A 24,404-nucleotide genomic window follows, 5' to 3' on the forward strand; every position below is an offset into this window, starting at 1 on the left:
CGCCACGTGTCTGCCGGATAACCATTGGACGACGGGCCACGGTCGGATTCCGGACACTTGGCCGGGACCGGGGAACGCCGGAACGGGAGCAAAAGCGGCTTTGCTTGCCTGGTGACTGGGTGTGGTCTCGCAACGCGCGGGCCCTACGGCTTCTTTACCCGCGATCGCAAGCGCCACATGTTCGCGTCGCCGGACGTGGACACGTATATACAACGCCGCGCGGCGCGGCGCGCGGTATAAGATGAGGTCGAACGGGACGGTAGCCGCCCCGGAGTCGGAGGAGGAGAGAGCCCGGCTGGTAGGAAGAACCGATCGAACAACACAGCTACTAGCTAGCTATAGGATCCAACGTCGATCGATCGATCAATCGACATGGACAGGCCAGGCCACCACCAGCACCATTTTTTCATGCCGCCGCCGCCGCAGCAGCAGCAGCAGCAGCTTTGCGTGCCGATGATGGACGACCCGTCGTCGTTCTTGGCGGAGCTGATGGGCGTCGGCGGCGGAGGCGGAGGTGGGCCGTCGTCGTCCGCGAGGGGGGAGAGGAAGCGGCGGTTCACGGAGGAGCAGATACGGTCGCTGGAGTCCACGTTCCGCGCGCGCCACGGCCACGCCAAGCTGGAGCCCCGGGAGAAGGCGGAACTGGCGCGGGAGCTGGGCCTGCAGCCGCGGCAGGTGGCCATCTGGTTCCAGAACAAGCGCGCCCGCTGGCGCTCCAAGCAGCTCGAGCACGACTACGCCGTGCTCCGCGCCAAGTTCGACGACCTCCACGCCCGCGTCGAGTCCCTCAGGCGCGACAAGCTCGCCCTCTCCACGCAGGTAGCTTCCGATCCGCGATACAGTGTTCGCTCTGATGATGTTCTCTGAACATGTACAGCCCCCCCCCCCCCCCCCCCCCCCCCCCCCCCCCCCCCCCCCACCTCCATGACTGATCAAGTCTGCCAGCTTTTTGCTTGGTGCGCGCGCGTGCATGACCAGTTGAACGAGCTAAGCGAGAGGCTGAGAGACCGGGAGGATCTGGCCGCCGCCGGCTGCGGCGGCGGCGTGACGACGGCTAGCAGCAGCTGCTGCTGCGACGGCGGTGGCGGTGGTGGTGAGGGAGCGGAGGACGACAAGGGGAACGTCGCCGCCCTCGGCCTGGGGTGCGTCGCCGTCAACATGGAGCCGCAAGAGAGCTGTGGGCTCGTCGGGTCGTGCGCGACGCCGGCGGACGTTTCGGTGGAGTCCGAGTGCGACGACCACCGCCTTGACTACGGCGACGGGTTCCCGGACTCCTACTGCGCCATGCCGGAGCTGTGGGAGTCCTGGCCGCTTGTGGAGTGGAACGCGGTGGCCTGAAATGGAGATGCCAGCACATAGGCTTAAGGCTTGTGTGTGTGAAACGTACGTGCACGCTGCCATGCCATGGTGCTCTCAACGGAATTGATGGAGAGAACGTACGGGGCGCTGTGCGCCAACGGCGGGATGGGCCAGCAGGCAGGCAGGCAGGCAGGCAGTACGGGATTCGGAGCGCGATCGAAGTAAAGGCAACTTTCTGAGTTTGGAGGCAAATCACCCAGTGCCAATACTGCTTTCGATACTGCAGAAATCGATGGTATTTGTTCATAGGCGCCCGCGATGGTAGAGAGTTGCGCGGCTTGTTGAGGCCTTTTTTTTAGTTGTGTTTCGAGGTTAAACAATCTAATGGCGTGTACGTATGTATGGCTGCTTGCAAAGAGGAAACTTTGTGATTCTGTACGATTCTTAATGTAGTCTAGATAGTCTTTTTGTCGAGAATAATATCGTCGAGTACTCATAAACGAGTATCCCAAATAGGCCCTTCAAAAAATGGTCAACTCTATCGACCAACTCTACAAGATGGGCCATAAGGCCAGCTCTTCGATGATGATCAACTCTTCGGTGATGACCAACTCTTCGATAATGATCAACTCTTCGAAGATCAATTATGACGACCAACTCTCTGCTAATCAGCTCCGGCCAACCAATTCTCTGTTGACCAACCCGACGAGGTAGGGATCTAAGTCCAGCGCTACTGATCCACGACAACTAAGACGTGACGTGTCACTATCAAGCCATGTCTCGATATGTGCACAACACATCGAATGGATATTGGGGTCTCTACAATGACCAGTACATCAGAAGGGCGGGACAACACACTATACTGAGCGTGCATCTGCACACGTTGGCATGTAACGAAGGGGGCATGACGACAGGAGAAGACACGCCCCGTACGACCGCATTTTTGAGACTGGTCCATGGAACCCATTACGAAAATGTTAGCGATGGACTCGCTACAAGAGCCAGAGCAACGAGAAAGGACAACACCATGGTGAGAGTACGGCTACGCACGACCCTACGAAGGACCCACCAAGCCAAACCGGGGAGCAGGTCTCTCTCTTCAGTAGAATACAAGTCTCAATGTAAAGTCCTACCTTGAGATAAAAAAGGAAAGCCCCCCCTACTTCTCCAAAACACAAGCACACTTGTTGTAACATGTTTAAAGGAATACTACGATCAGCACTACACTGGACTAGGGCTTCGGCCTGAACCAGTATAACCCTGTGTCCCAAGTTCATTGTTCGAGAGTTCCAGTGATTCACCATTCGAAGTGCGTCCATGCTAGCATCCCCTACCGAACACAAATCTATTATCCTACCGGTTTCCGAATCCACAACAAATATAGTTAAATATTTTAAGTTACTGAGGTAATATATCTATTTACTAACCAGGAATTACATTTTTTTATTTAAATTTGTGTTGAACTTCCAAAACTAAATAAACCACTCTCTCTGTTCTAAATCAGTCTCAAAGCCCTCTTACGAGCTGTGAAAAAAACTACTATGGACCATGAGCTATTAAAAATCCTAAAACCGTTTGGTAGAACCTATTAAAAGCCACTAAAAGTTCTTCCATATTTATTTTCACGCTTTAATCCAAAAGCCGCTAAAAAGTAGGTCCAAAAATGCTTTCAGTTTTGCATGCGAGAAAGTAGACTTTTAGAAAATGTTGTTTTCTAAATCCAGTCCTTTGATTTGACTTTTGCCTTTTAGGGGACAAAAATTAAAACTAAACCAAACACACCCTTAGTCCCCAGGGCTCTCTTAGGCCCGGTGCACTCTAAGCCAAAGAATCTAGCTCTAGGGTACTCCAGTCTTTGAGGCCCTTTAAGGGACATCATTCTAGGACCCTCTAGACCCTTGGGGCTCGACTAGTCTTCGGGGCCTCAAGTTCGGGGACTAAGGGCATGTTTGGTTCCATGAGACTAAACTTTAGTCTCTTTTTTTTAGTCCTAAATTACCAAAAATAGGACTAAAGAGAGGGGAGGAAATCTGATTTATTCCCTTTTATTTCCTATATTTAGTAATTTAGGGACTAAAATAGACTAAAAGGGAGGGACTAAAGTTTAGTCCCATAAAACCAAACAACCCCTAAATCCCCCTTTGCTCGGCAAGTCTGAAGGCTCTTATAGGTTAAAGACTATAACTAGTCCTTCCGAGAATCCCTCTAGATGCTCTTGGGGTGAAACAACCTCGGAGTAGATGCAGCAATACGAGCCAAAACCGCCACTGTAGAAGAATGGTTCTTGGCTTCTGGCGGTACGACCTCGATGCTACATGCGACTGAGATGGTATCTATATCACTAGATCAGGCGGCGACCATTCGGGCGCCCTATCCAGTACAATCCAACACAGAAAAAAAATGAATAAGCAATTGTATTGTATGTTATTTTTAAATTAAATAGTGTATGATCGAATCACTAACTAAACACACAAATTTGAAGATCATAAAGAAGTTATAGGCATAATACAGTATGTTGAAGAGAAACAAAAGCCAACACATGAGCTGTTTATTTGGTGCTAGATGCCAAGAAAAAAGAGATAAGGCTGGAAGCTTGCATGTGAAAAAAATAGCAACCACCACAAAATCTATGGTCAACATCATGATTGAGCCTAGGATATATTTCCTTATCCATATTTACCAACTGCCACTACGATAGACATAATGCTAGGGAAGGACCAACCAGTCTTCTTGCTTAAAAATCGAGTAGCAGCCTACAGTGAGAAGAAAGGAACAAACATCATGCTACAGCGAGAAGAAATGAACAAACATCAGAAGGTTAAGTACAATAGGACAATAGGTTGAGAATTTTTAGTTCTACATGTGTTATCATTACTTACAAAACCTAAAGAGTTGAGACCAGCAAACATGAACCCAATAAAGAACAAAATACTTTTTCATATCTGCAATTAATGGTAAGATGTCCATGGGTGGCGGCAGTAGTGGCGCCTTCCTTTGCAGCTACAGCCGCACTTTGGCTGTGTCCAAAAGGAATGGTACACACCTGATTATATCATTGGTAAAAACATAATTGTTGCTGCTGCATAGATTAAATAGTATTAACAATGAAAGAGATCAGTGCTCGGTTTCTCCTTCCTTAATGAAATGACACGTAGGTAATCCCTCCCAACTGTGCTAGAATGTAAATATTCTAATTCCCATTTGTGATCCGAAAAGATAGTATAGGACACTAACAATAGGTCGCCAATAGCTAAGCTGCTGACCCCCCATTGAGGTATTTTTGGAGTCTGTTAGGTCAGTTCACAGTCAATAATCAGCCACTTAGCTGTCACCACCACTTAGCATTTTCTGGTGTGGGCTTTAAATGCAAGATCATTTGAGAATGTCATAAGTCATAACACAAATGAAAAGGTCAAGCTGTGATCAAAGAGTTGACCGCCACTTGCATAATGAGAAAGCACATGCAGGTAAAAGAATACATAGTTTAGTGCACAATAAAAGGGCTACCTCTACATCCGCAAGAATGGCAGTTATCATCAACCGATATGATTTAACAGATCTTCCATTTAAATGAGAATCTGATAGATCCCTTAAAGCCGGAACTTTTATGGACCTATCATCCCCAGAGGGCAACAGAGTAACAAGTGAACCTCTATTTTCAGTAGTTAGATTAGCATTGGCTGATTAAATCATGTATACCTATCATCCCCAGAGGGCAACAGAGTAACAAGTGAACTTTTATGTATGCCATGTCTGCAAGGAAATGAATTAAACACATAAAGCGGATGTTTTAATCCTTACGAAATTTGATCTTCTGCATGAGAAGAACCTTGTTTTCACCTAAAGCACGGTAAAATTCTTTTTATGCCCTGAAATTCCAATTCTAGCACTGTGTCCTGCATAAAAAAGCAATAGCAAGGATTGAGATTAAAGCTTAGAGGTAGAAGACACCACATCAATAAGGCTTCCTATAAGGCATAACATCAACTAACCTGAAGGTTGTACTGACCAGTTGGTGCAATGTAACTTATTTTCCTCATAGAACCTGGTGGAAGAGCAACATGGTGCTGCATCAATGTGTTCTAAAAAAAATCTGCAACACACACAGTCAGCAATCATTAGGATGTAAACACAGGTCAATAACATCCATCTCCATAGTCCATATCATAGACGGCTAGTCTTCAGAATGAATGTCAAGAAGCTACAACGTATAGATCTCCACATGTGATGACATGTCCAACACCTGGAAATATAACAAGAAATTACATACAACTTAGCGATAACAAAAACAGTATGCAAGACCATTTGGACAATGTGGTACTACATTAAGTCACTACCTAGTTTCTTTGGCTGGAATTCCCATATCAGCTAACAATTTAATTTGCTCTCTGTAGATAGATATAGCTTTCTAATTATTAAATAGTTCATACAATTTAAATTACCAGTTAATATCCACAGTCCACGCTGTTATTTTTATAATGGAAGTACCTGTAATTTTGATGCAAAGGAAGACAAATGCAGATAAGCCTAGACTGTTTTGTAGGAACAGCAACCAGGTTGTATTCTAAAAAAAAATCCATAACTTGTTTCATCTGAGAAAATAAAGAAATCAACATTACTAAGCTCTCCATTACATTACCCAACCCAAGGGCAGTGATGATCAAAGCGCTCCACACAGTTATCACATTTGGAGCAGTGTGAGCACCAAGGAGGCTGGTATACCATGCAAGTCTCGCAGTATTTCATCTTTCACATGAACGCCATTGACCATAACCTCTTTTACTCGAGGGAACTGAAGAGCATGTGGAGCTGAAGCACCATAAGAGACCTCTTCCACAGGTGGGTGTGAATTTTGTGGTACAATACATGGATCTTGAGATAAGGTAAGGAAGAGTAGTAACAGTACATAGCAATCAGGTTTTGTAGAGAAGGGTACTACAATTTTGGTGCCACACATAAAAATAGTAGGAAATAAATAGTGGCATAACAAAGCCTACATTGCTCAAAGAAAACATAAAATCTGGAGAACAGGTGTTTATAGAACAACAAGTTTACCTATTTTAGGCATCCTGGAATCTTGACCTCTTGATGCCTGGAACTCATTTGAAGGGCCAAAAAAGTTTTGCAAGCAATTAAAATAGAATGAATTGTTGATGTATACCGTTAATATCCTAAGGACATGAGTGACTGTCTGGTTATTTAATATGTATTTCAAAATTTGAAAAGACAAAAAAATAAAAAAAACTAACTAACCTAAGGCCCATTAGGCCCAACATCCTAACCCTAGCCGCCATTTTCCCTGTAGCCGCCGCCCCTGCCATCCTCCCAGCCGCCGCCTGCTCCCTCTTTTCCCTCTCTCCTCTGCTCCTCCCTCTCTCCCACCTTCCTCTCTCCTCTCTCTGCTCTCTTCACCGCGCGAAGCCGCCAAGGACCGTGCCCCTGCCCGTCGAGCCGCTCGCCCAAGCTGCGCTAGGACTGCGCCCGAGTGAAGCCCCGACCCGCCCTGCCGTGCTCAACGCCGACCGCCCGACGACACGACGCTCCAGGCGCCCTGCGCGCCAGGCCCCGCCCGCGCGCACCCAGCGCCGCGCCGCGCGCGCTCGACGCCCGAGCAGGAAGCCGAGCCGCCTCGCGCCGAGCCCCTGCACGCGCCACGCGAGCCGCCAGCCGAAGACCTCGCGCCGCCGGTGGTCTCCGAGAACCGCGGGTCGAACTCGTAGTCCTCGTCGTCCTTGTCGTCGTCGAGGGTGTCGCTCGGCTGCAGCGGTGGCGACACGGGCGCATCCACATCGGGTCGAAGAACGGGCTGGACGTTAGGGTTTCGTCGCTCGACGTCGCCTACGCCAGCGGCGGTGTAGGCGGAGGTGGGGAGCCGACATGAGAGCTGGAGGTACTGGCGGTGGTTGGGAGGAGGATTTCTTGAAGTGAGGCGGTGAGGCTCGCGAGGGACGGTGGGAGCGCCAGGAGCTCCGCCTCGTCGGTGAGTGGTCGGTGGTGGGTCAGAGAGGTAGAGAGGAAGGCACGGACGTGAGCTCACGCACGTTCCTGCTTCGTTGAATTGTGATTTCGGGTCCGAGACGTGGGCCACGCGTCGTGTGCGCGTTTGTGGAGACTCCGTGGAGCGCGGGGAGGGCACGAATCACTCATGTCTTTTAACTAGAAGTAATTTGCTTTTCGGAACTATAACCTAGAATTGTTGCACAACTAACGAGAGAATCACAGTACCCACGATCGATGCCAAAACCAAGAATTACTTGAGGCTCGATCGATAAGACGATAACTAACTAAGTCTCATCAAACTTTTTTTACCAGCTCAGTCAAATGTTTTAGTTTTCATATAGCTCTTTACTCCGTGATTTTATGTCATCGTCTAACTTTTTCACCCTGTCTTGAAGATCTAGAAAAATCTTTTCGGGCTAGTTTGGAAACACTATTTTACTAAAGTATTTTCATTTTCCTAAAACCTTGTGTAAATAGAAATTTTTTAGAAAAATGGGGTTTCCAAACTAACCCTTTATAAAAGTTCACAATGTTTGAACTTGAATCATGACACGTCCCTACTTCACACACACCGCACGCATAACGCATTCTATGCGTTGGCGCGCGTCGGCTCGTCTCGTCTCGTCGCTGCTCTCGTCACAGACTCATTCTAGACGACGAATACGTGAGAATAGCTTCGCTGGTTTGTGTGGGGGGGGGGGGGGAGGCTAGCAAGCGCGAAACCTTTGGTTTGGCTTTAGCCTTTTAGGGGACAAAAATTAAAGCCAAAAACTAAACTAAACACACCCTTAGTCCCGGGCTAGCAAGCGCGAAACATTCGGCTCGTCCGCAGGTCCGCTCGGTGGAAGCAAACACCCATCGACTTGTTCTTCGCCGCTTTGCGAATCAGCATTCACCGTGCAGAGCGCAAGATAAAGGACAGGACGGAAGACAAGTATGCAGCCATGAGAAAGTTCTGGATGACTCGTGTAGACCTGGTCCCGGCTGAATGGGTGGCCAAAAGGAGTCCTCTCGGGTAGTGTTAATGAGACAGCAACATAAAAAATAATTATTGCCAGCTAAAGCAAGAGGGCGATCGAGACAGATTGTTGAGGATTCCCAGTTCTCTGCATATTATTTTTATTTTATGCACCGTCTTGTGGGCCTTAACTGTCAGTCTCTCTACTGTTCTTCCTCCGGAGCCGACAACAGGGCTCAGACCGCCCGTCCGCCCTTGTCCCATCTCTGGCTGCCCCTGCCTGCATGGCCGTCTGGCCGCACTGCACGCGAGGACGAAGAGAGCGACACGAAGACGAAACGGAAGACACCCTATATATATACGAAGAGAGCTGGGCCTGGGAGGGCGACGGCGAGCGCAATATGCCGGCCGCGGTTTTGCTAATTTCTTTGCTAAGTTCGAGGTGACGTGGAGGTGGTCCGAGCGCGGACACGGCAAGTCGTTGCCTCGTCGAGCTAGCTTGTCCTGTGATTATCATTAGCATACGTACGTGGCGGCTCAAACGCGAGTACTCTTAAACTTAAGCTGTGTGTTTGGTTCACGGTAGATATTGGAAATCACGGCATGCGTACGTGGCGGCTCGAGATCGAGAAATCGGATACATTTTGTTGTCACATGGCACGGGAATAACATTTTGTTAGCATAATGATACAGGCAACATCACGACATGCGTACAAAAGGACAGCTGAATGTATGCGCATCACATAGCTGCAGAGCCACGTGCTTCCTTTTGTTTTCAGCTACGCAACCCATGTTACGTTGAAAACGAACGAGCGACCATCGCCATCGCCGTTCACCCGCTGACGCGAGAGGGTGTCGTCGCCGCGTCGCGTGCAGTGCAGTGCAGTGTGCTCCATCTGTGACAGAATATGGCGGGGACCAAAACAGTGCTCCCCCCCGTCGGCGGCGTCGAAGAATGGCCAATCCATCCGAGGCTCCCGTGACGCTGACGCCGTCGTCGTCTGCATCACCCGTACCCCTGCCACGCCGACGCCGACGTCGCAAACACAGGTGCCAAAAGGGATTTTTAAACTAAAAAAATACTCCAGTACAGTACAGTACAGTACTCTGTACTCCTATACAGTTTGTAGCAGTTTGACGGTTTGACCCAGAGTACGGCGCGAGCACTCTTGAATGCAGCAGAGCAGAGTGCGGTGCAGTGCAGGTCGCCAGAGGGACATCGAGCGGAGCCACATCTTCGACGAATGCGCTGGCGCTTTCTGTCTGTCACTCACTATTCATTCATTCATTCAGAGCAGATTGCCGCAGTCCGTCGGCAGTCGTCAAACTCGAGAAGATGGTGAGAGGGAAAAGAATAGATTCGAATCCCTGAGACCGCCTGTATGGGCTTATACTGTTAACTAATAAACCCACTGACAAAGGCAGCTTGAACCACTGTCAGTTTCTTAATTCTTCTGTTCAGCACGTTCCCACGTCACCTCCTCCATGGCTCCATTTGATCTACGAGTACAGCACTCCGACTCGTAACTCTGGGACCACTCGTCAGACACCGGTGCGGGTACGAATCTACCAGCTGACCTGACTCCAGTCACTCACTCACTCACTCAGATGAGCACGCACCACGCAACGCGTGATCCCGTTGGCACAGTGACGCGCTAACAGTCGCTGACGCCCGTGGTACAGCGCTAGAGGACCCACATGTCATCTGAAGGACACTGGACAGAGCTGTGCCGTTCTTTTTTGCTCCAAAAAGCAACAGGGATGCATTTGGGTAGTGTTGTACAACTAGACCTCTGCGTTTACCTTTCGTCTGTCTACCTGACGAACGGGGCCAGGATTCACGTGGTCCCGCAAGTCAGCATGATATGTAGAGCGGTGTCGCGCTGCGCGCTGGTTCCCTTAAACTGCACGCTAATACCAAACCCACCAAGGAGACCGCACCGAGGACAAAAAGGTCAAAAGGCAACGAGGCGCCCCCACCCCCCGCAACCACTGTACCGGGGTATAGCCCAAGCCGGAGCACTATGCTTCCGGGGGGCGGCGGCGAGGAATGGAAGCGACGCGGCGCCCCCGCCGGCGAGGACGCCGCCGACGCCGACGCCGACGCTGCCACCTCGGCGTCGGCGGCGTCGCTGAACGACCTCTGCGCCACCGCCGCGGCGGGGGCGCCCGCGCCGTTCCCGACGGCGGCTGCGTGGGCGGTCGCCGCGCTGCTCGCGGTGGGCCTCGGGGTCGGCGCCCTCGTCCTCGCCGTCGTGCGCAGCCCGGCGCTGCTCGTGGTGGCGGTCCTCCTCGCGGCGTCCGTGGCGGCGTTCCTCCTGTGGAATGCCGCGGCCGCGGCGTCGGGCCACGCGCTGCGCCGGTTCGTGGACGGGCTCCAGGCCTCCAGCCTCCGCGTTGCGGCCGATGGCCAGCTCGTCAAGATCACCGGAGTACGTTTGCCGTTCCTACGCGCATTTACATTTCCTTTTGTCACGATTTTTGGTCTAAGGAATTGTGCTCAGCGCTGTGGAGTGTGGACTGCGGCATTTATGCGTTGCAATCGAGCTGGCGTTCGCAATTGCATTACGTTTATCTGCACTTGATTCACTCCTTCTATTGATTTAAAGCTGTTACTTTGAATTCATTATTCGGTTTCTAGTCATAAAACCTTCTGAATAAGGGAAATGAACTGCTCCTTTTTTAGTTCCAGCTTGCCATTTCACATTTTTGGTACCAATGGTGCTCTATGTTTTCTGTCATGTGAGCGCCAATATTTGCAACTAGTGACTAAAAGGTGCACTAGAGATAATAGTTAGTTGGCTAAAAATTGCTAATGGAATTAGCTAGCTAACTATTAGCTAGCTGTTTGGATGTCTCGGCTAATTTTAGCAGCTAACTATTAGTTCTAATGCATTCAAACAGCTCTGACGCGCGCTAGCTTCTATTATTTGACCAAAAGTGTATATATGAAAGGAAAGGACAATATATGTGAGGCTGTGGGTATAAAATGGTATCGAATTTTTTTGTTGACAGGGACAATGATTTCTATAGAATTTTTATAGCATTTTCAAGTTGTTCATCGTTCAAATAAAATATTTTTAGTAAGTACGTAGTATGATCTAAAGGCTAACTATACATGCATACATTGTACCTTAGTTGCAAACTAATAATCTACAATTGTACATAGTGTTCGTGCTCTATTTAAGTGGGCCATCATCCGAAATAAACATAAGCTAGACTACATCAACTGATTTTAGTGGTCAGTACCAGGATTGAAGGGCTACTTATATGGGCTGGATGGGGTCGATAACAAAAGATGACAAAATGTAGACAAGAGCTAAATCCCAATTAGTTTTATGTGGTTCCATATATCATTCTTGGTGGTCTTTTTGGTGCGTGGAATCTTTGATTTTGAGTGGTCCTTGTTTGATCCTATTAAATAAATGGTAGGATTTTAATAATCTCGCCATTCATGACGTAATGAAGTACAAATATTGTCTTCAAAAAAAAGGCCAGCATGGTTGCATACACAAAGATTAAATTTATTGAAATTCATCCACCTGACACTCTGACAGTTTCATGTTGGCCTATTCATGGTTCATGGGATGATTTAACAGTCCAAAGGTCAGCAGCCTAGTATTCTACCAGTAGTAAGGAAAAAGTTATAGTAATCTAACCTCTAGTGCCCTATTGAGTCTGATAAGAACATTCCAAGAACAGTGTTGTTTTGAAATTCTTGTTGTGCATGTATGAACAGTGTATCATCACATAGGTAATTGGTGGAAAAAACAACATAAAGTGAGGTAGCTGAGAAAATGGAGGATCCAGAGTAATTAGTAATCCAGTTATGAAGTGTCAAGGCATGACCTGTGCCACAGTATGGTTGCACAAGAAGGAGCTCCAAAATAATTTCAAAGAATGAACACTAAATTCCCAGAGATACCATATGCCAATCATCCCTCAGGCCAAGCCATCTCTTTTATGGGATTATATAAGCTCTGTTTCAGAGTGAACTTAGCAACATCACTAAGTTAGAGTGTTTAATAACAAAACAACGGACTTGGTGGAAGTACGATATGAATTTTGGCAAGAGTCTGAAAGAATAAACTCTTGCAAGCTCAGAAGCTATATTTCACTGTCAAAAGGTAGAACATAGTTTCAATGGTATAAATGATGCTTAATTCACTCAAAGGAACCAAAAAGAGGATCACAATAAACATGTATACTTGATATGGATTTACAGGTTTACTATAACATTGTTCAAAAAAAAAGTTGCAGTTTCATTACACCAGAGAAGGCAAAACAGAAAGAGTTTTTTGCTTCTTTTTGACTAAACTGTAAGAAATATTGCAGTAAATCAATAGACGAAAAATCGGAATTCGTGCAGAAAGAATAACAGCAGGGAACTCATGTTAGTATTATTGACATTGAACTTTAATCGATGTAAAAATTGGCTTACAAAATGAAAGGTGGAGAAAATGGAATGTAGAAATAAGCAGAACAGGGAGCTCATATTGTTATCACTGCTACTGAACTTCAATTATTACTAAAATTGCTTTACAGACCAAAAGATGGATAAAATGGAAACTGTAGTGGTATAAATGATAATTGTCAACTAAGATGCGCGCCTTCGGTAAGTGTAGAAATAATCGGAATTCGTTATGAAGTGGTTTCACTATTCCTAGTATCCTAATCTCGATTTGTTGTTCATTCTTTCATGCAGTTTGTTTCATGCGGCGACATTTCACTGATATCTTCATACGAGAAGGTTGAGAATTGTGTATACACATCTACTATTTTGAGAAAATGTGCTAGATGGGGTTCCATGACACTAAATCCTTGGAATCGATGTTCCAAGTGGAAATTAGCACATGCCGAGGTAATGGTGCTTTGTTTTCGTATCCTCTCAATTTTAACGTCTTCTTACGTGTTTTTCATAAGAAACATATAAGTAGATTCTTTCCTTTATATTCTGCCTTGGGCCCTGATGTGTTAACTCCTTTGTTTGTCATGCCCTAAATGAGTCTAACGCAATCCAATTTAGGCCCTGTTCCAATCTCGCGAGATAAACTTTAGCAGCTTTTTTTAGCTACTTTTAGCCATTTGTAATCTAAACAAGAGAGCTAATGGTGATAATTGAAGCTAAACTTTAGCACTTCAATTTATATAGCTAAAGTTTAGCAGGAAGCTAAAGTTTATCCCGTGAGATTGAAACGGTGCCTTAATCTGAAACATTCTCTCTCTCTCTCTCTCTCTCAAAATGATAATGCTAGTTCTAGCAATAGAAATATAGAACAGCCGAAGTCTCTTTCGGTTGCTTTTAGTTTCAGTTCCAGCGTATTGTATTGCAGCACCCATGTTCTTCTGTTTGTTGCAAGACATTGAGGAAATGTCCACGGGGAGTTCTATGCAACATACTTTGCCTCGTTGTTCCCCCCTGAAAAAAACTAGTTTTTATGGCAGAGTTTCTCAGCTGTATTAATTGGGGAGTCTTGTTGCGTAGCTGATGAATAATACTACAAGAAGAACTTGCAATTTAAGATTTCGTTTCGATTAATATCGTTCACTAACATAGCTCTCCAAGTTCCAAAAAGCGTAAAGTTCAACAAATCTGTAGTCTCTGCCATTATCCTAGACAACAACACCTTAAACAAGAGTCTAAGGTGCCAACTACGATATATATATATACATATATATGTTTCTTATTGGAACATTGTGTGGAGTTGGGCAGAGGTTCGCTGCTGATTTCTACGTAGCGGATGCAAAATCAGGTAGGAGGGCCTTGGTGAAAGCTGGGCACCACTCAAAGGTCGTGCCGCTGATCGACGAGAACCTCCTGGTGACAACAAGCAGGGGCACCGAGTTATCTTCCACTCTAGAGCACTGGCTCGAAGAAAGGAACCTTTCTTCCGAAGAAGCCCAGATTATCCGTCTAGAGGAAGGGTAACCAGACGATCCTTCTTTTTTTTTTTTTGGTTTTCTTTCTGTTTCTATGGACTACGTATGTTGAACCTTTTTGTGAACTGCAGGTATATCAGAGAAGGGATGCGGTTGAGCGTGGTTGGAGTGCTGAGCAAGAAGAACGGGGATGCCGTGATACTTCCTCCGCTGGAGCCTCAATCGACGGGCTTTGTGTTGCTGTCGTGTCTCCTCCCGTCATATTTCGACGGGATAGTGCTGAGACTGGCCGCCGTGCCGAACTCGGGCGTCTCATGAAGAGCCGCTATGGGTAGGGGAGCTCGGTGAGATGTAACAGCTAACAACAACTCTTGTGCGGTGCCCTTGCCCCCTTGGGATCTTTTTCCTGTACGGGTCCACCTTTTTCTTTTTTGTTTGCTTCTGGGACTCGATCGTGTATGTGGTTTTCTTTTCAGGTAATCCTAATGTACATTCTCACTATATCATAGTTGTAGTGCGAGGCATTTCAGCGCTCTTGCCTGGCTCCCTTCTATCTGAAATGCTGTACGGTACAGTATGGTTTTCGGTCTGGACGGCTGTACGGGGCCCATTTCGTATGCAACCTGGTTTCGATCACCTTTTGATGGGCACTCGGCAAATGGATATACAGTCAGACTCAAGCGTCGGGCATCAACAAGGGCTCCGTCAGTCGTGACGCATTCAACTCCATGCACGTGCTCCTGCTGTGCTGGAAGCCCACGGAGCACATCTATTGTTTTTTTTTCTAAAAAAAAAACTGAAAGCATTGACGCATTGCATTTGCATCCGTAGGAATTCAGAACTCGTGGCCACCGAGACGAGATCCACAGTGGCCGGTTGCCCCCCACCCGTTTGTCATGGATGGCGAGGGCCGTCGCTGTGACCCTCCACCTCCACGGCGTCTTTCGACTGATTGAACCGGGGTCCGGGGATCGGATCGTTGCCTTTATTCGAAGACCTGCCTGCCAACTGGGCTGGGCTCCGATCATCACCCGACAATGGCTCTTGCCCCCCCATGGCGCATGCCTACCATTGGTCGTGCAGAGATGCCAAGGCATAGACCTCCTCCTACTCTCTGATGGGCGGCTTGAGCCTGGTGTGAGTCTAAAGTCGGGGGCCAAAATGGCCAAAATAAGGTATGCTTTTCAGGTCAAACCTGACATGGTGCTTGAACAGGTCTAGGTGGCAGTGACCCTTTTTTTAAGGTAACTCGCCGAATCTTCATGTTTGTGCGTTGGCCTCAAACTCCAAGCATATAAATTTGCCGCCAAGGAAACTTCTCGTTTGTGCAATCTGGTTCAGAAATACACCGAAATAAAAAAATGTCTGGTCATACAAAAGGCGTCCAAATCATCATCATCATTTGTATTAATAAAATGCCCGAGTGCGATGTCTAATTTTTTTATGATCTCAACCGTGTCTCCTCCATTGCCCCCACCCCCAATGGAACATTTTTTTTTGGCTGCGGTTGGTGTCCTGTCAATCGCCCCCCGTGGTTCGTGCGGATGCATGTAGACACTAGTGTTAGTTTAGACAGCAAATTGATCGGACCATGTTTAATCGACAGTCGTGCCAACGGTCGCCGACAATGTTTATCTGCAAGCACACCGTAAACCAAACCCCCGAACTGCCCCGCCCGGCCAGTGACGTATCTGACGTGTTGTGTTGATTATTCCCTCTGCCTACGGTACCGAGTAACATCGCTTTTTTTTTTACTGATCCGTCACCGTCGGCCTTTTCCTGCTGCCTTGTCGTGTTCCTCTGCTCCCTGCGCTTCCAGTTTCGTTGACAAGCGGGCTCGCCCGGAACGAGTCCAGATTTTAGATACAAATCCAAATCCTCGATCGCACGAGTTGCTGTGGCAAACACCTGTACGTACGGTACGACCAGCACGAGCGCCCGACACGGGGTGGCCAGCACCAGCAGCGCCGGGCGACCCGACCCCTCTCGTCGCCATCACGCCTCAATAATTCACTGCGCACCCGGCCGCGATCGCCACCACCAGTGGCACTGCGCGTACGCAGCCCGCCAATAATATAACTCCCAAAGCAGAGGCCGAAACCCGCGACGCGCACGCCCAGTGCGACCACCACACACAAGGGTGGTGCCAAGGAGCCGCACTGCCGATCATGTCCACGCCCCGCCACCGCCTGGTCACCGCCTCCCCGTCCCTCCGCTTCCTCGGCCTGCTCAAGCAACCCGACCATGCCAGCGCCCAGGACCTGGAGCTCGACGAGCGCGACGTCGTCTGGTCCTCCTCCTCCTCCTCCTCCTCCAGCGCGGCCTCCTCGCCCTCGCCTTCCTCCTCGCCGTCCCCGGCCGCCAGCCTCCGGAGGCCGGTCTCCGCGTCGTCCTCCCGCCACTTCCCCGCGGGCAGCATGGGGCTGTCCGCGCTGCTCGCCGACGACCACCACCACCAGCGCGCGCCCACCGCGCCCGTCCCCGTCGTCGCGCGCCCGGAGAGACAGCAGCAGCAGCGCGCCCCGCAGCCGTACCACCGCTCGGCTCCCGTCGCCGTGCCGGCCTGGCCCAAGGCGATGCAGCCGGTGACGGACAGGCGCCGCCGGGAAGCGGAGCTGCTGCAGGCCGCGCCCGACGACGGTTACGATGACGGCGAGCCCGTGGTGCCGCCGCACGAGATGGCCGCGCGCCGCGCCGCGGCGGCGGCGTCGGTGATGGAAGGCGTCGGCCGCACGCTCAAGGGCCGCGACCTCCGCCGCGTGCGCAACGCCGTCTGGCGCACCACCGGCTTCCTCGACCTGTGAAAAAGGACGTCCCTTTCCTTTGGAGGTTCCGTTTCCTTTCCTTCTCTGGCCACGTCGCTCCACTCCACTTGAGCTGCCTGCCTCGGACGGACCTCGGCTTCTTTCTTCTTGCGTAGCGTAGTGCTGTGCCAGCTGCCAGGCACTGAAAAAAGGCGGCCGTTTCCCCACTATATAGGTTCGAAGTTCTACTAGCTTCGTTATATCAGGTCAGGTGTATTTGTTGCGGAAATGGCTGCAGGTGCTTCGGTGTTTTTCCTGGAAGAGAACTACTGTGATGTGATCACTCTGCAACTAATGTTTCAAGACCTGTGCAACCCTTTTGTCAAAGAATTTCCTCGGAAGGTGATCCAGAATAGCTAAAGCCTGCGTGCGTGTGTGTGTGTAGCAGAGCTCATGTCACTGTTAAACCCTGTGGTCTAGTGCGCACAAGTGCAAAACAGATGTGGTGTGTTCATGGCTTTTTGTATACCATTGTGGCTAATGGAGTGACTTTTTTCTTTCTATAAAAGCAGTTTTTTCCTCCATAAAAATAGAATGCTTTTTTTTTCTATAAAAGCAGTGTTTTTGCAAACCCAAGCGTGTTCGTTTGCTTGAACCATCAGTCGTAGAAAGGCCATACGCGAGCACGGTGCTTAAGGGCCTGATTGGTTGGTCAAATTAAGAGATGTTAATGGCTCCGATCTCTGATTCCCGTGAAAAATTCTTCTAATAAACGGGGAAAATTCTCTCCCGACAAATAAATGGTTCTCTGCGGGGACCCATTAAACTTACATGCGACATGTTTTCATGTAATATTTAATAATAAAAATACATAATTACCTTGTTAAGAGATCACTCATTGTACAAATATATTTATTTTAATGTACAGATAATGATTTTTTATATCTGATAATGTTTATAAGTGACAATATTTTGCATTCATAACATATAAAGTACATCCTGATTATAATTTAAGCGGGGACGGGGATTCCCGACGGGGATTTATCCCCCACGAGGAACGAGGATGGGAATAAAATGCCCCCTTGCAAGCGTTTGTGGGATCCCCGTGAGATTTTTTTTCGTTGCGGGGACGGGTATGGGGAGCTAAAACCTGACTAGGAATTTCCTGTTGCGATCTCTAGGTCGAATTTGAAGTAACTTAAATACCAACTACTATTTATATATTACTAGTGTATTGCCGCTCGCCCTGCGCGCGGTGTTAAATACGTTTGTGAGATTTTAATTTGTACATAAATAAAAAACACAGAGATTTTATTTTGTACATAAATAAGAAACACAGAACGTACTATCCACCTATTGCTTCTTCCAACGCGTCATCATCATCAAACCATCGATTAAGCTAGTCATGTGTCTTCAAAGTGATGTAGATGCCAGCAAATATCAAATACTGGTGTCAAATCCATTTCACAATTACTATGACAACATACCTTGTCAGAAAGTGGGCAGCTTAAAAGTCTTCCTTCTGCCTTTGAGCTGTAAAGAACGAAAAGTTTCATGTGCATGATGAGTGATGTGATAATGGCAAGAAAGTTTGGGTGGTTTTTACTTCTTTGCATGGAACATTTAAACTAATGGAAACCTGTTACTATTGCATATGTGCTTCAAACAGGAACACATGACAATAATTAATAGTTTTGGTATGCACCTGTTGCCACCAAGCACTCAGCTCAGCATCGCAGGTATTCCATACTTGATGAAGAATCTGCCACCAACTCTTCCAGGTGTGGTATCCACAACCTAGTCGAAAGAAAACTACAGGTAAATAATTTTAGTATGCAGTTCAAGTAGTTTCAATACGGAGTTCTTCAGTAATGTATGTGCGGGGAAAAGAAAAATAGTAAAAAGCTATGAAATGATGTTCATAATTGTTATTGGAACACGTTCTTAGGAAGTATGTAGATATGATGTTCACAAATTTTTTTTTAGAAAACATACACAAAAAACAATAACTTTGTTGTGCATTGCATCTGCACCACTGTTCTCCATTGAGTAAGGCACAATTGGCACGCACAAGTGTGCGCGTATGGGTACCCCTAAAGGGAACTAAACAATCTGGCAAGCTCTACAAAAAGTAGGTAAAACAGAATAAATTAAAATGTGTGAATTATTGTCCATAAGCATGAGGGGAAAAGAGCATAAATATTAGATTACGGTAACATTTACATGATTCAAAAGAGTTATTATTCTTGCTCTCCAGTCTCCACCTTGTAATCTATAGATAAAAAACATAAAATAAAAATCATAGCATGCATGTATTATCATCCAGTAAGTCAAATAATTTGTAAAACAAACTCTTTGTATGCACCACCATACGAATCATTGTATTTATATGAATCATTGTATTTATATGAATCGGTGTATTTAGCACCTAGTTGAACATCATAACAAACGATCATAGGAGAAGCATTTGAATTGAAAATGAAAATGTCAATGGACTGATAAACCATGGGACCTCTTTCTTTGGTTTCGCAAGTGGATACACAACATCATATGTGGTTTTTGGACATGGTGTTTGTTGGATAGAACATACCTCTTTCGAATAGAACTTGCAGACTGCACGATTCACCTTGTTGCAATTCGAGCCAGTTGTCTGATATGTTTACACAGATATAGAAGATTGTTGATTTAGACATGTATATACACACACGTAGAAGAGATAGAAATATCTGAATATATAATTGCTTGCAGTAACAGGTAGTTCACTCTACAAATATAATATAATAGCATGAGGAATCTGAAAAAATGTGCATCGTGAAGACATGTGCATGCAAGAAATAGTAACAGCTTTTATTCCAACAAAGTCTAATGAGTGGAAATGTGCATACCTTGTTCACACCATAGATCTTATTAGCTCTGTTCTTCCTCTCCTTAATTTGATTGTGTTTTAATGAGTGGAACTGTGCATACCTTGTTCACACCACAGATCTTATTAGCCCTGTTCTTCCTCTCCTTAATCTGATTATGTGACTCCACATCGGTAGCAAGACCATTCTGCAAAACTCTAAACACAAAGTCCTATCAAAATAATCAGAGCAGACATATAGTGTTGTTTTAATCATAGAATCTACATTACAATGTAATGGATTTCTAAAATATTTTTTTATGGTAAGGGAGCGTACAAATGAACTTGCGACAGCTAAGCATGAAGATGAGACATGTCTTATTCCTGGAACCAGCAAGATCTTATAGGCCAGGTGCGTCCATCACCAACCAATAAGCACCCTAGCTGGATGGAGGATAACCAAGGCAGTGCAGCACTTTATCAAAAACTGAAGTTATGAGGGTAACCAACTGATGCACACGGTCCACCTGCAGATGCACACATATTCAAATGAAAAAAATATGTAATTTTAGACTTGGCAAAAAAATGATCGTCATTACTAATATTTGATAGCTTCACACAAACTAATATTCGAAATGGAAAACAAGTAATATTAGAATTTGAAATGGAAAACAGGTAATATTAAAATTGCACACACATCAATTTACATAAACTTGTTTTAAGTAGGTATTTTGTTATTGTTATTTATGTACTAATGTGATTGGATCGCAATGACTTTGACAGTTTTTTCTTTGGATTTGAATAGCAGACAAATATTTGATCGCCATGCAAACTGACCAATTCCGTGAAAGGTAGCTGGTACAGTAACCAATAAGAATGTGAGATTTATGGCCAGAGAAACCTCCTTAGCTTCGGCTGTCTGAATTTACTAGAAACTGTTTTTACTTGTCTCAAAGCTAGTTAAAGAAAACAAACAGAAATTTCTTGGTATTAACAAACAAACTGAAAACAGTCTCTGCATTCCGATTATGTTTTTATCCAAAAGGTTGTTAGAGTTCAAGTGGTTGCCTCAAGAACGCCTGCATTTGCTTTGCCCTAGCCTAATAGACAAATCAAACACCTTCTACCCAAATTGTGTTGTAGTCAATCTGTAACAAAGAAAGCACAGTTGAGGAGCATCCCTTTAGAAATTACTCTCAAGAAGCTCATGGATCAAGCAGTTACCTTGTTCAACCAAAATAGTTTTGTTCCTAAACTATAGATCAAATATAAGCATAGTGTCATTTGAGAGGTGCGGGGGTAAGGAAGGAGGGGGCAACCACGTGCTCTCTAGGAGGATCGACCTCAGCCTTCGGAACTGTGCGCTGCTCGTCAAGACCGGCGTTCTGTAGCACGCTGTCAGCTCGCCTCTGCTGCAAACCCCCAACATCAAGGAGCTATTCGCGAGGTTGCAGATCGGGCACGCCAAGGCCAGGAGCCAGGTTGTGGACGCGCTGTGCAGGGAGGAGTGAAGTGTATTGGCGACGCTCGGCCAGGCTAGCGTCTCGGCGATGTTGGCGTCGGCGCTCGCGGTTTGGGAGTCAACCGCCACGGCCGTGTGTCAGGTCGCGAGGTCGGCCGCCGTCTACGATGTGTTGCTTGTGTAGGAGGGCGTCGTACCGCCGCTCATTAGGATGGAACTTGGAAGAGTCCAATAGCGTTGTGAACGCAAGAAGGATGGGGATGGAGATGGGGATCCTGGCGGCGTGCAGCTCATCGGGAAGAGACGCTTGAGTGGATTGGGCTCCCGACGACGTGCAGCTCGACCTGCACGGACATCGAGGAAGGGGATAGGGCTCCTCATGGCGAGCAGCTCGACGGGAATAGGTGTTTGAGGAGATGGGGTTTTCGGCGACGTAATAGGTGTTTGAGGAGATGGGGTTTTCGAGGGGGAGGGAGTTGGGTGGGGGAGGAGGCGGATGCGGCTCACCGGCGGCACGCAGGTCACCATGAAACAGCATGTGGGCCCAGCCGCAGCGCGACGACGACCGGGGGGAGCGTCGGCGCTGTGGTCGGCAAAGAAACTGAGTAGGGGAGGCGCCCTGTGGTGGAACATAGAAGCGACAGACGAAGACGGGGTTGGAGAGAAGGCGCCAGCGCTTGCAGACGAGGGAGGCGTGGGACGGCGGTACCCACCGCGGTGAAGGGGCGACGAGGAAGGAGAGTAGGCGGCGTGTGCGAGCGCGGAGAGAGCGGATGCAGGTGTGGCGGCGAGGGAGACCGCGAGGAGAAGAATTTTGGGAGGAGGACGAAGCATCTGGAAGTCTTTATTGATGCCGTTTTGGAGCTGCTTTAATATATAGGAAATATTATACTCCCGAGGACGCATCAAGCTACTAGTAATTATCATATATCGAACGATGTTGCCAACGAGCTAGTGAGATTAATCAAACTCTGGAGGCTTCACGCATGGTAGCATATGATTCGGAAAATCGAGCAAGTATCCCTTTGTTGAACATACTCCGACGGCAAAAAAAAAATGCCTCAGCTGAAGGACAAAAATAATATGTGGGGTGAGAGAGGCTCGAACTCTCGACCTCAGGATCACTCACGTTTAGCTATGAGACCTACGCGCTAGCCAACTGCGCCACCACCCCAATGTGTTAGTATGTTCTAGTTTAGAATATATAACTAAACAATAGGAGACATTATGCGTACAAAAAAGTTTTGTAAAACCAAACCTGAATAGACCATATTGTTGGTCTATTCGGATTTTCAAGTTTGGGTTAAGTTCATATCCTTTAAAATCTGAATAGACTGAATAACCAAAAAAATAAAAGTTCTTAGCATTTGATGATATTGTTATGTGATTCATGAACTTATTAGCTAAAAAAATATGATACCATAGTATGTATATCTCTATATGCTATTTTTTATAGTTACTTGTTGTAATAATAGTACTTCTATTTAATTATTCATTGTATATATTTTAACAAAAGACACTAGTTGACTAAAGTGACTAAAATGTTGTAGCTCTTGAGCTTCCAAGGAGGAGCTAAAACTGACTACAACATGTACTTTACAGCCCATACGACCAAACCCTTGGTCCACCCACCCCACTCACATCCCTCGCTCGGTTCTCTCTCACCTCGGTTGTTGCGTCTGATGCCCATACATGTCCTTTTTTAACATCTTAGTATCAGATTAAACAATGATCATTGCCTATTTTTCCGTATTCTGGGCTCCAACGCCAGTACACTATTCGTTTAAAACTGCAGTTTACTTAAATGGACCGTTTTTAAGCTGGAACTCATGTACATTAGAAATTGCCAAAAAGCATTGTGCTTGTTACTTCTGGCTTTCGTTGTATATGTAATGTAGAAACATGATTCTTGTAAATTGTAAACAATTATTTTTAGCAGGTTGTTATTCTTTCATAGCTGAAACAAAAAAAAATTAATTTTCGATGTGCAAACGGTTGCAACTGTAGGGCGCGCAAAGCGTGCCCAATGATCTAGTTAATGTAATAGAAATATTTATATGTCAAGAGAAAAGAGCTGATTGAATTTGTATTTTCCTTAGTGGAGAAGGGAACGTAACAGATGTTAATTAACTACTATAAATGAAACACATAAAAGGTTGGTCAAATACGTACCATATAAATACAAAGGAATGAAATGGTTGTAAATTTAAAAAAAACTACTATATAAAAAATATAAATCTAGAAGTAAGATTGTAACACGTACCTGTCTTCGAGCAGGGTTTTCTTTTTTCAGACTAATCAGGATGAACAGTAGATCAATAACATGTTAATGTGGCAGAGAGGTAAGGGTAAACATTAGCTTTCAATCGGTTGCAGTTAAAAAAATGCTAACTTAGCAAATCTTTTAAAAAGAAATGTCATATTAAGCCATATGTACGACCATTTCTTCAACATATATTCAGTATTTGTGCAAACTTTTGTACCGGTTGACCATGATATTCTTTTAATCTGAACGCCAAAGGTTGCGAAGACACCTGAATCGACGATTTCATTTTATTAGCCATATCATAGGAAGGAATTGAGGGCAAGCAAAAAAAAACAAGCATGTTGGGATTATGTGGTTACTTTCTAACATGCTTGTTTTATATATCATTGTATCTCTGTTTGTTTCTATAGAAAAAAGAACCATCAACATTATAGTTCCAATAGCCTTATATATAATATCTCTCCTTTTATACACAGATTTTTGGTAGAATCGTACAAACTAGCGCGCAAGGCGCGCGTTAGGCACTAGTACAGAACTATGTCTGCATTCCTAGCTATTTTCTCCCTTCGTCACAAACCTGCTTGCGTTTCACCTGGTACATCATCACTTAATAAGCTTATCTGGCAACCACTTTTGTGTGGAACTATATTTTTTAAAAATAATGTAGAATTATATATGGTCACCAAACTTATGTGAAATTATGAAGACATGTGAATATTTGATCTTTTAGTCATAAAATGTTCTTGTTATTTTCCTATCCACAATGTTCTACATATTATTTAAGCATTTTGAATTGATATCGCTGTTAGTGTTGTTTGTTATATCTATTATAGGTTATAGTGTATCACCAGTAAAATTTCTAGCCTTCAATTATCAGCCCCCCTTGCAGCCTTGCCTCGTTTCTGGGTCCATCACTTAGGGAGTATCTGTTCATCACCTAGATACACAACTTG

The 24,404-nt window shown here is 46.2% G+C and overlaps 3 protein-coding genes and 1 non-coding gene across 5 annotated transcripts; 3 read left to right on the top strand and 1 right to left on the bottom strand.

Annotated features, from left to right (window-relative positions):
• Positions 1–200: 200 nt before the first annotated feature.
• Positions 201–1,796, top strand: LOC100857062 (homeobox-leucine zipper protein HOX22). Of its 2 annotated transcripts, none has more exons than XM_020545654.3 (2): positions 201–819; positions 979–1,796. In XM_020545654.3, exons 1-2 carry the CDS (start codon positions 373–375, stop codon positions 1,336–1,338), a joined length of 807 nt encoding a protein of 268 aa, XP_020401243.1. In that variant the 5' UTR covers positions 201–372; the 3' UTR covers positions 1,339–1,796. The 2 variants fall into 2 exon arrangements, with proteins under 2 accessions (XP_020401243.1, XP_020401242.1); XM_020545653.3 differs by having other exon boundaries at positions 215–819; positions 946–1,796.
• Positions 1,797–10,205: 8,409 nt separating this feature from the next.
• On the top strand, positions 10,206–14,638 carry LOC100283218 (cysteine-type endopeptidase/ ubiquitin thiolesterase). Its single transcript, NM_001371929.1, has 4 exons — positions 10,206–10,689; positions 12,963–13,118; positions 13,971–14,182; positions 14,269–14,638. The coding sequence occupies exons 1-4, from the start codon at positions 10,282–10,284 to the stop codon at positions 14,453–14,455; spliced, it is 963 nt and encodes a 320-aa protein (NP_001358858.1). The 5' UTR covers positions 10,206–10,281; the 3' UTR covers positions 14,456–14,638.
• An 892-nt stretch (positions 14,639–15,530) lies between these two features.
• On the top strand, positions 15,531–17,471 carry LOC103641894 (OJ000126_13.10 protein). The gene has a single exon (XM_008665201.4). It carries the CDS (start codon positions 16,306–16,308, stop codon positions 16,939–16,941), a length of 636 nt encoding a protein of 211 aa, XP_008663423.1. The 5' UTR covers positions 15,531–16,305; the 3' UTR covers positions 16,942–17,471.
• A 4,800-nt stretch (positions 17,472–22,271) lies between these two features.
• TRNAM-CAU (transfer RNA methionine (anticodon CAU)) lies at positions 22,272–22,359 on the bottom strand. Its single transcript is given in 2 exon segments — positions 22,272–22,307; positions 22,322–22,359. It is a non-coding gene; the product is annotated as a tRNA-Met (tRNA).
• Positions 22,360–24,404: the final 2,045 nt, after the last annotated feature.

Source organism: Zea mays, chromosome 10 (genome assembly GCF_902167145.1).
Source record: "Zea mays cultivar B73 chromosome 10, Zm-B73-REFERENCE-NAM-5.0, whole genome shotgun sequence".
In the NCBI taxonomy this organism is placed as follows: Eukaryota; Viridiplantae; Streptophyta; class Magnoliopsida; order Poales; family Poaceae; genus Zea; species Zea mays.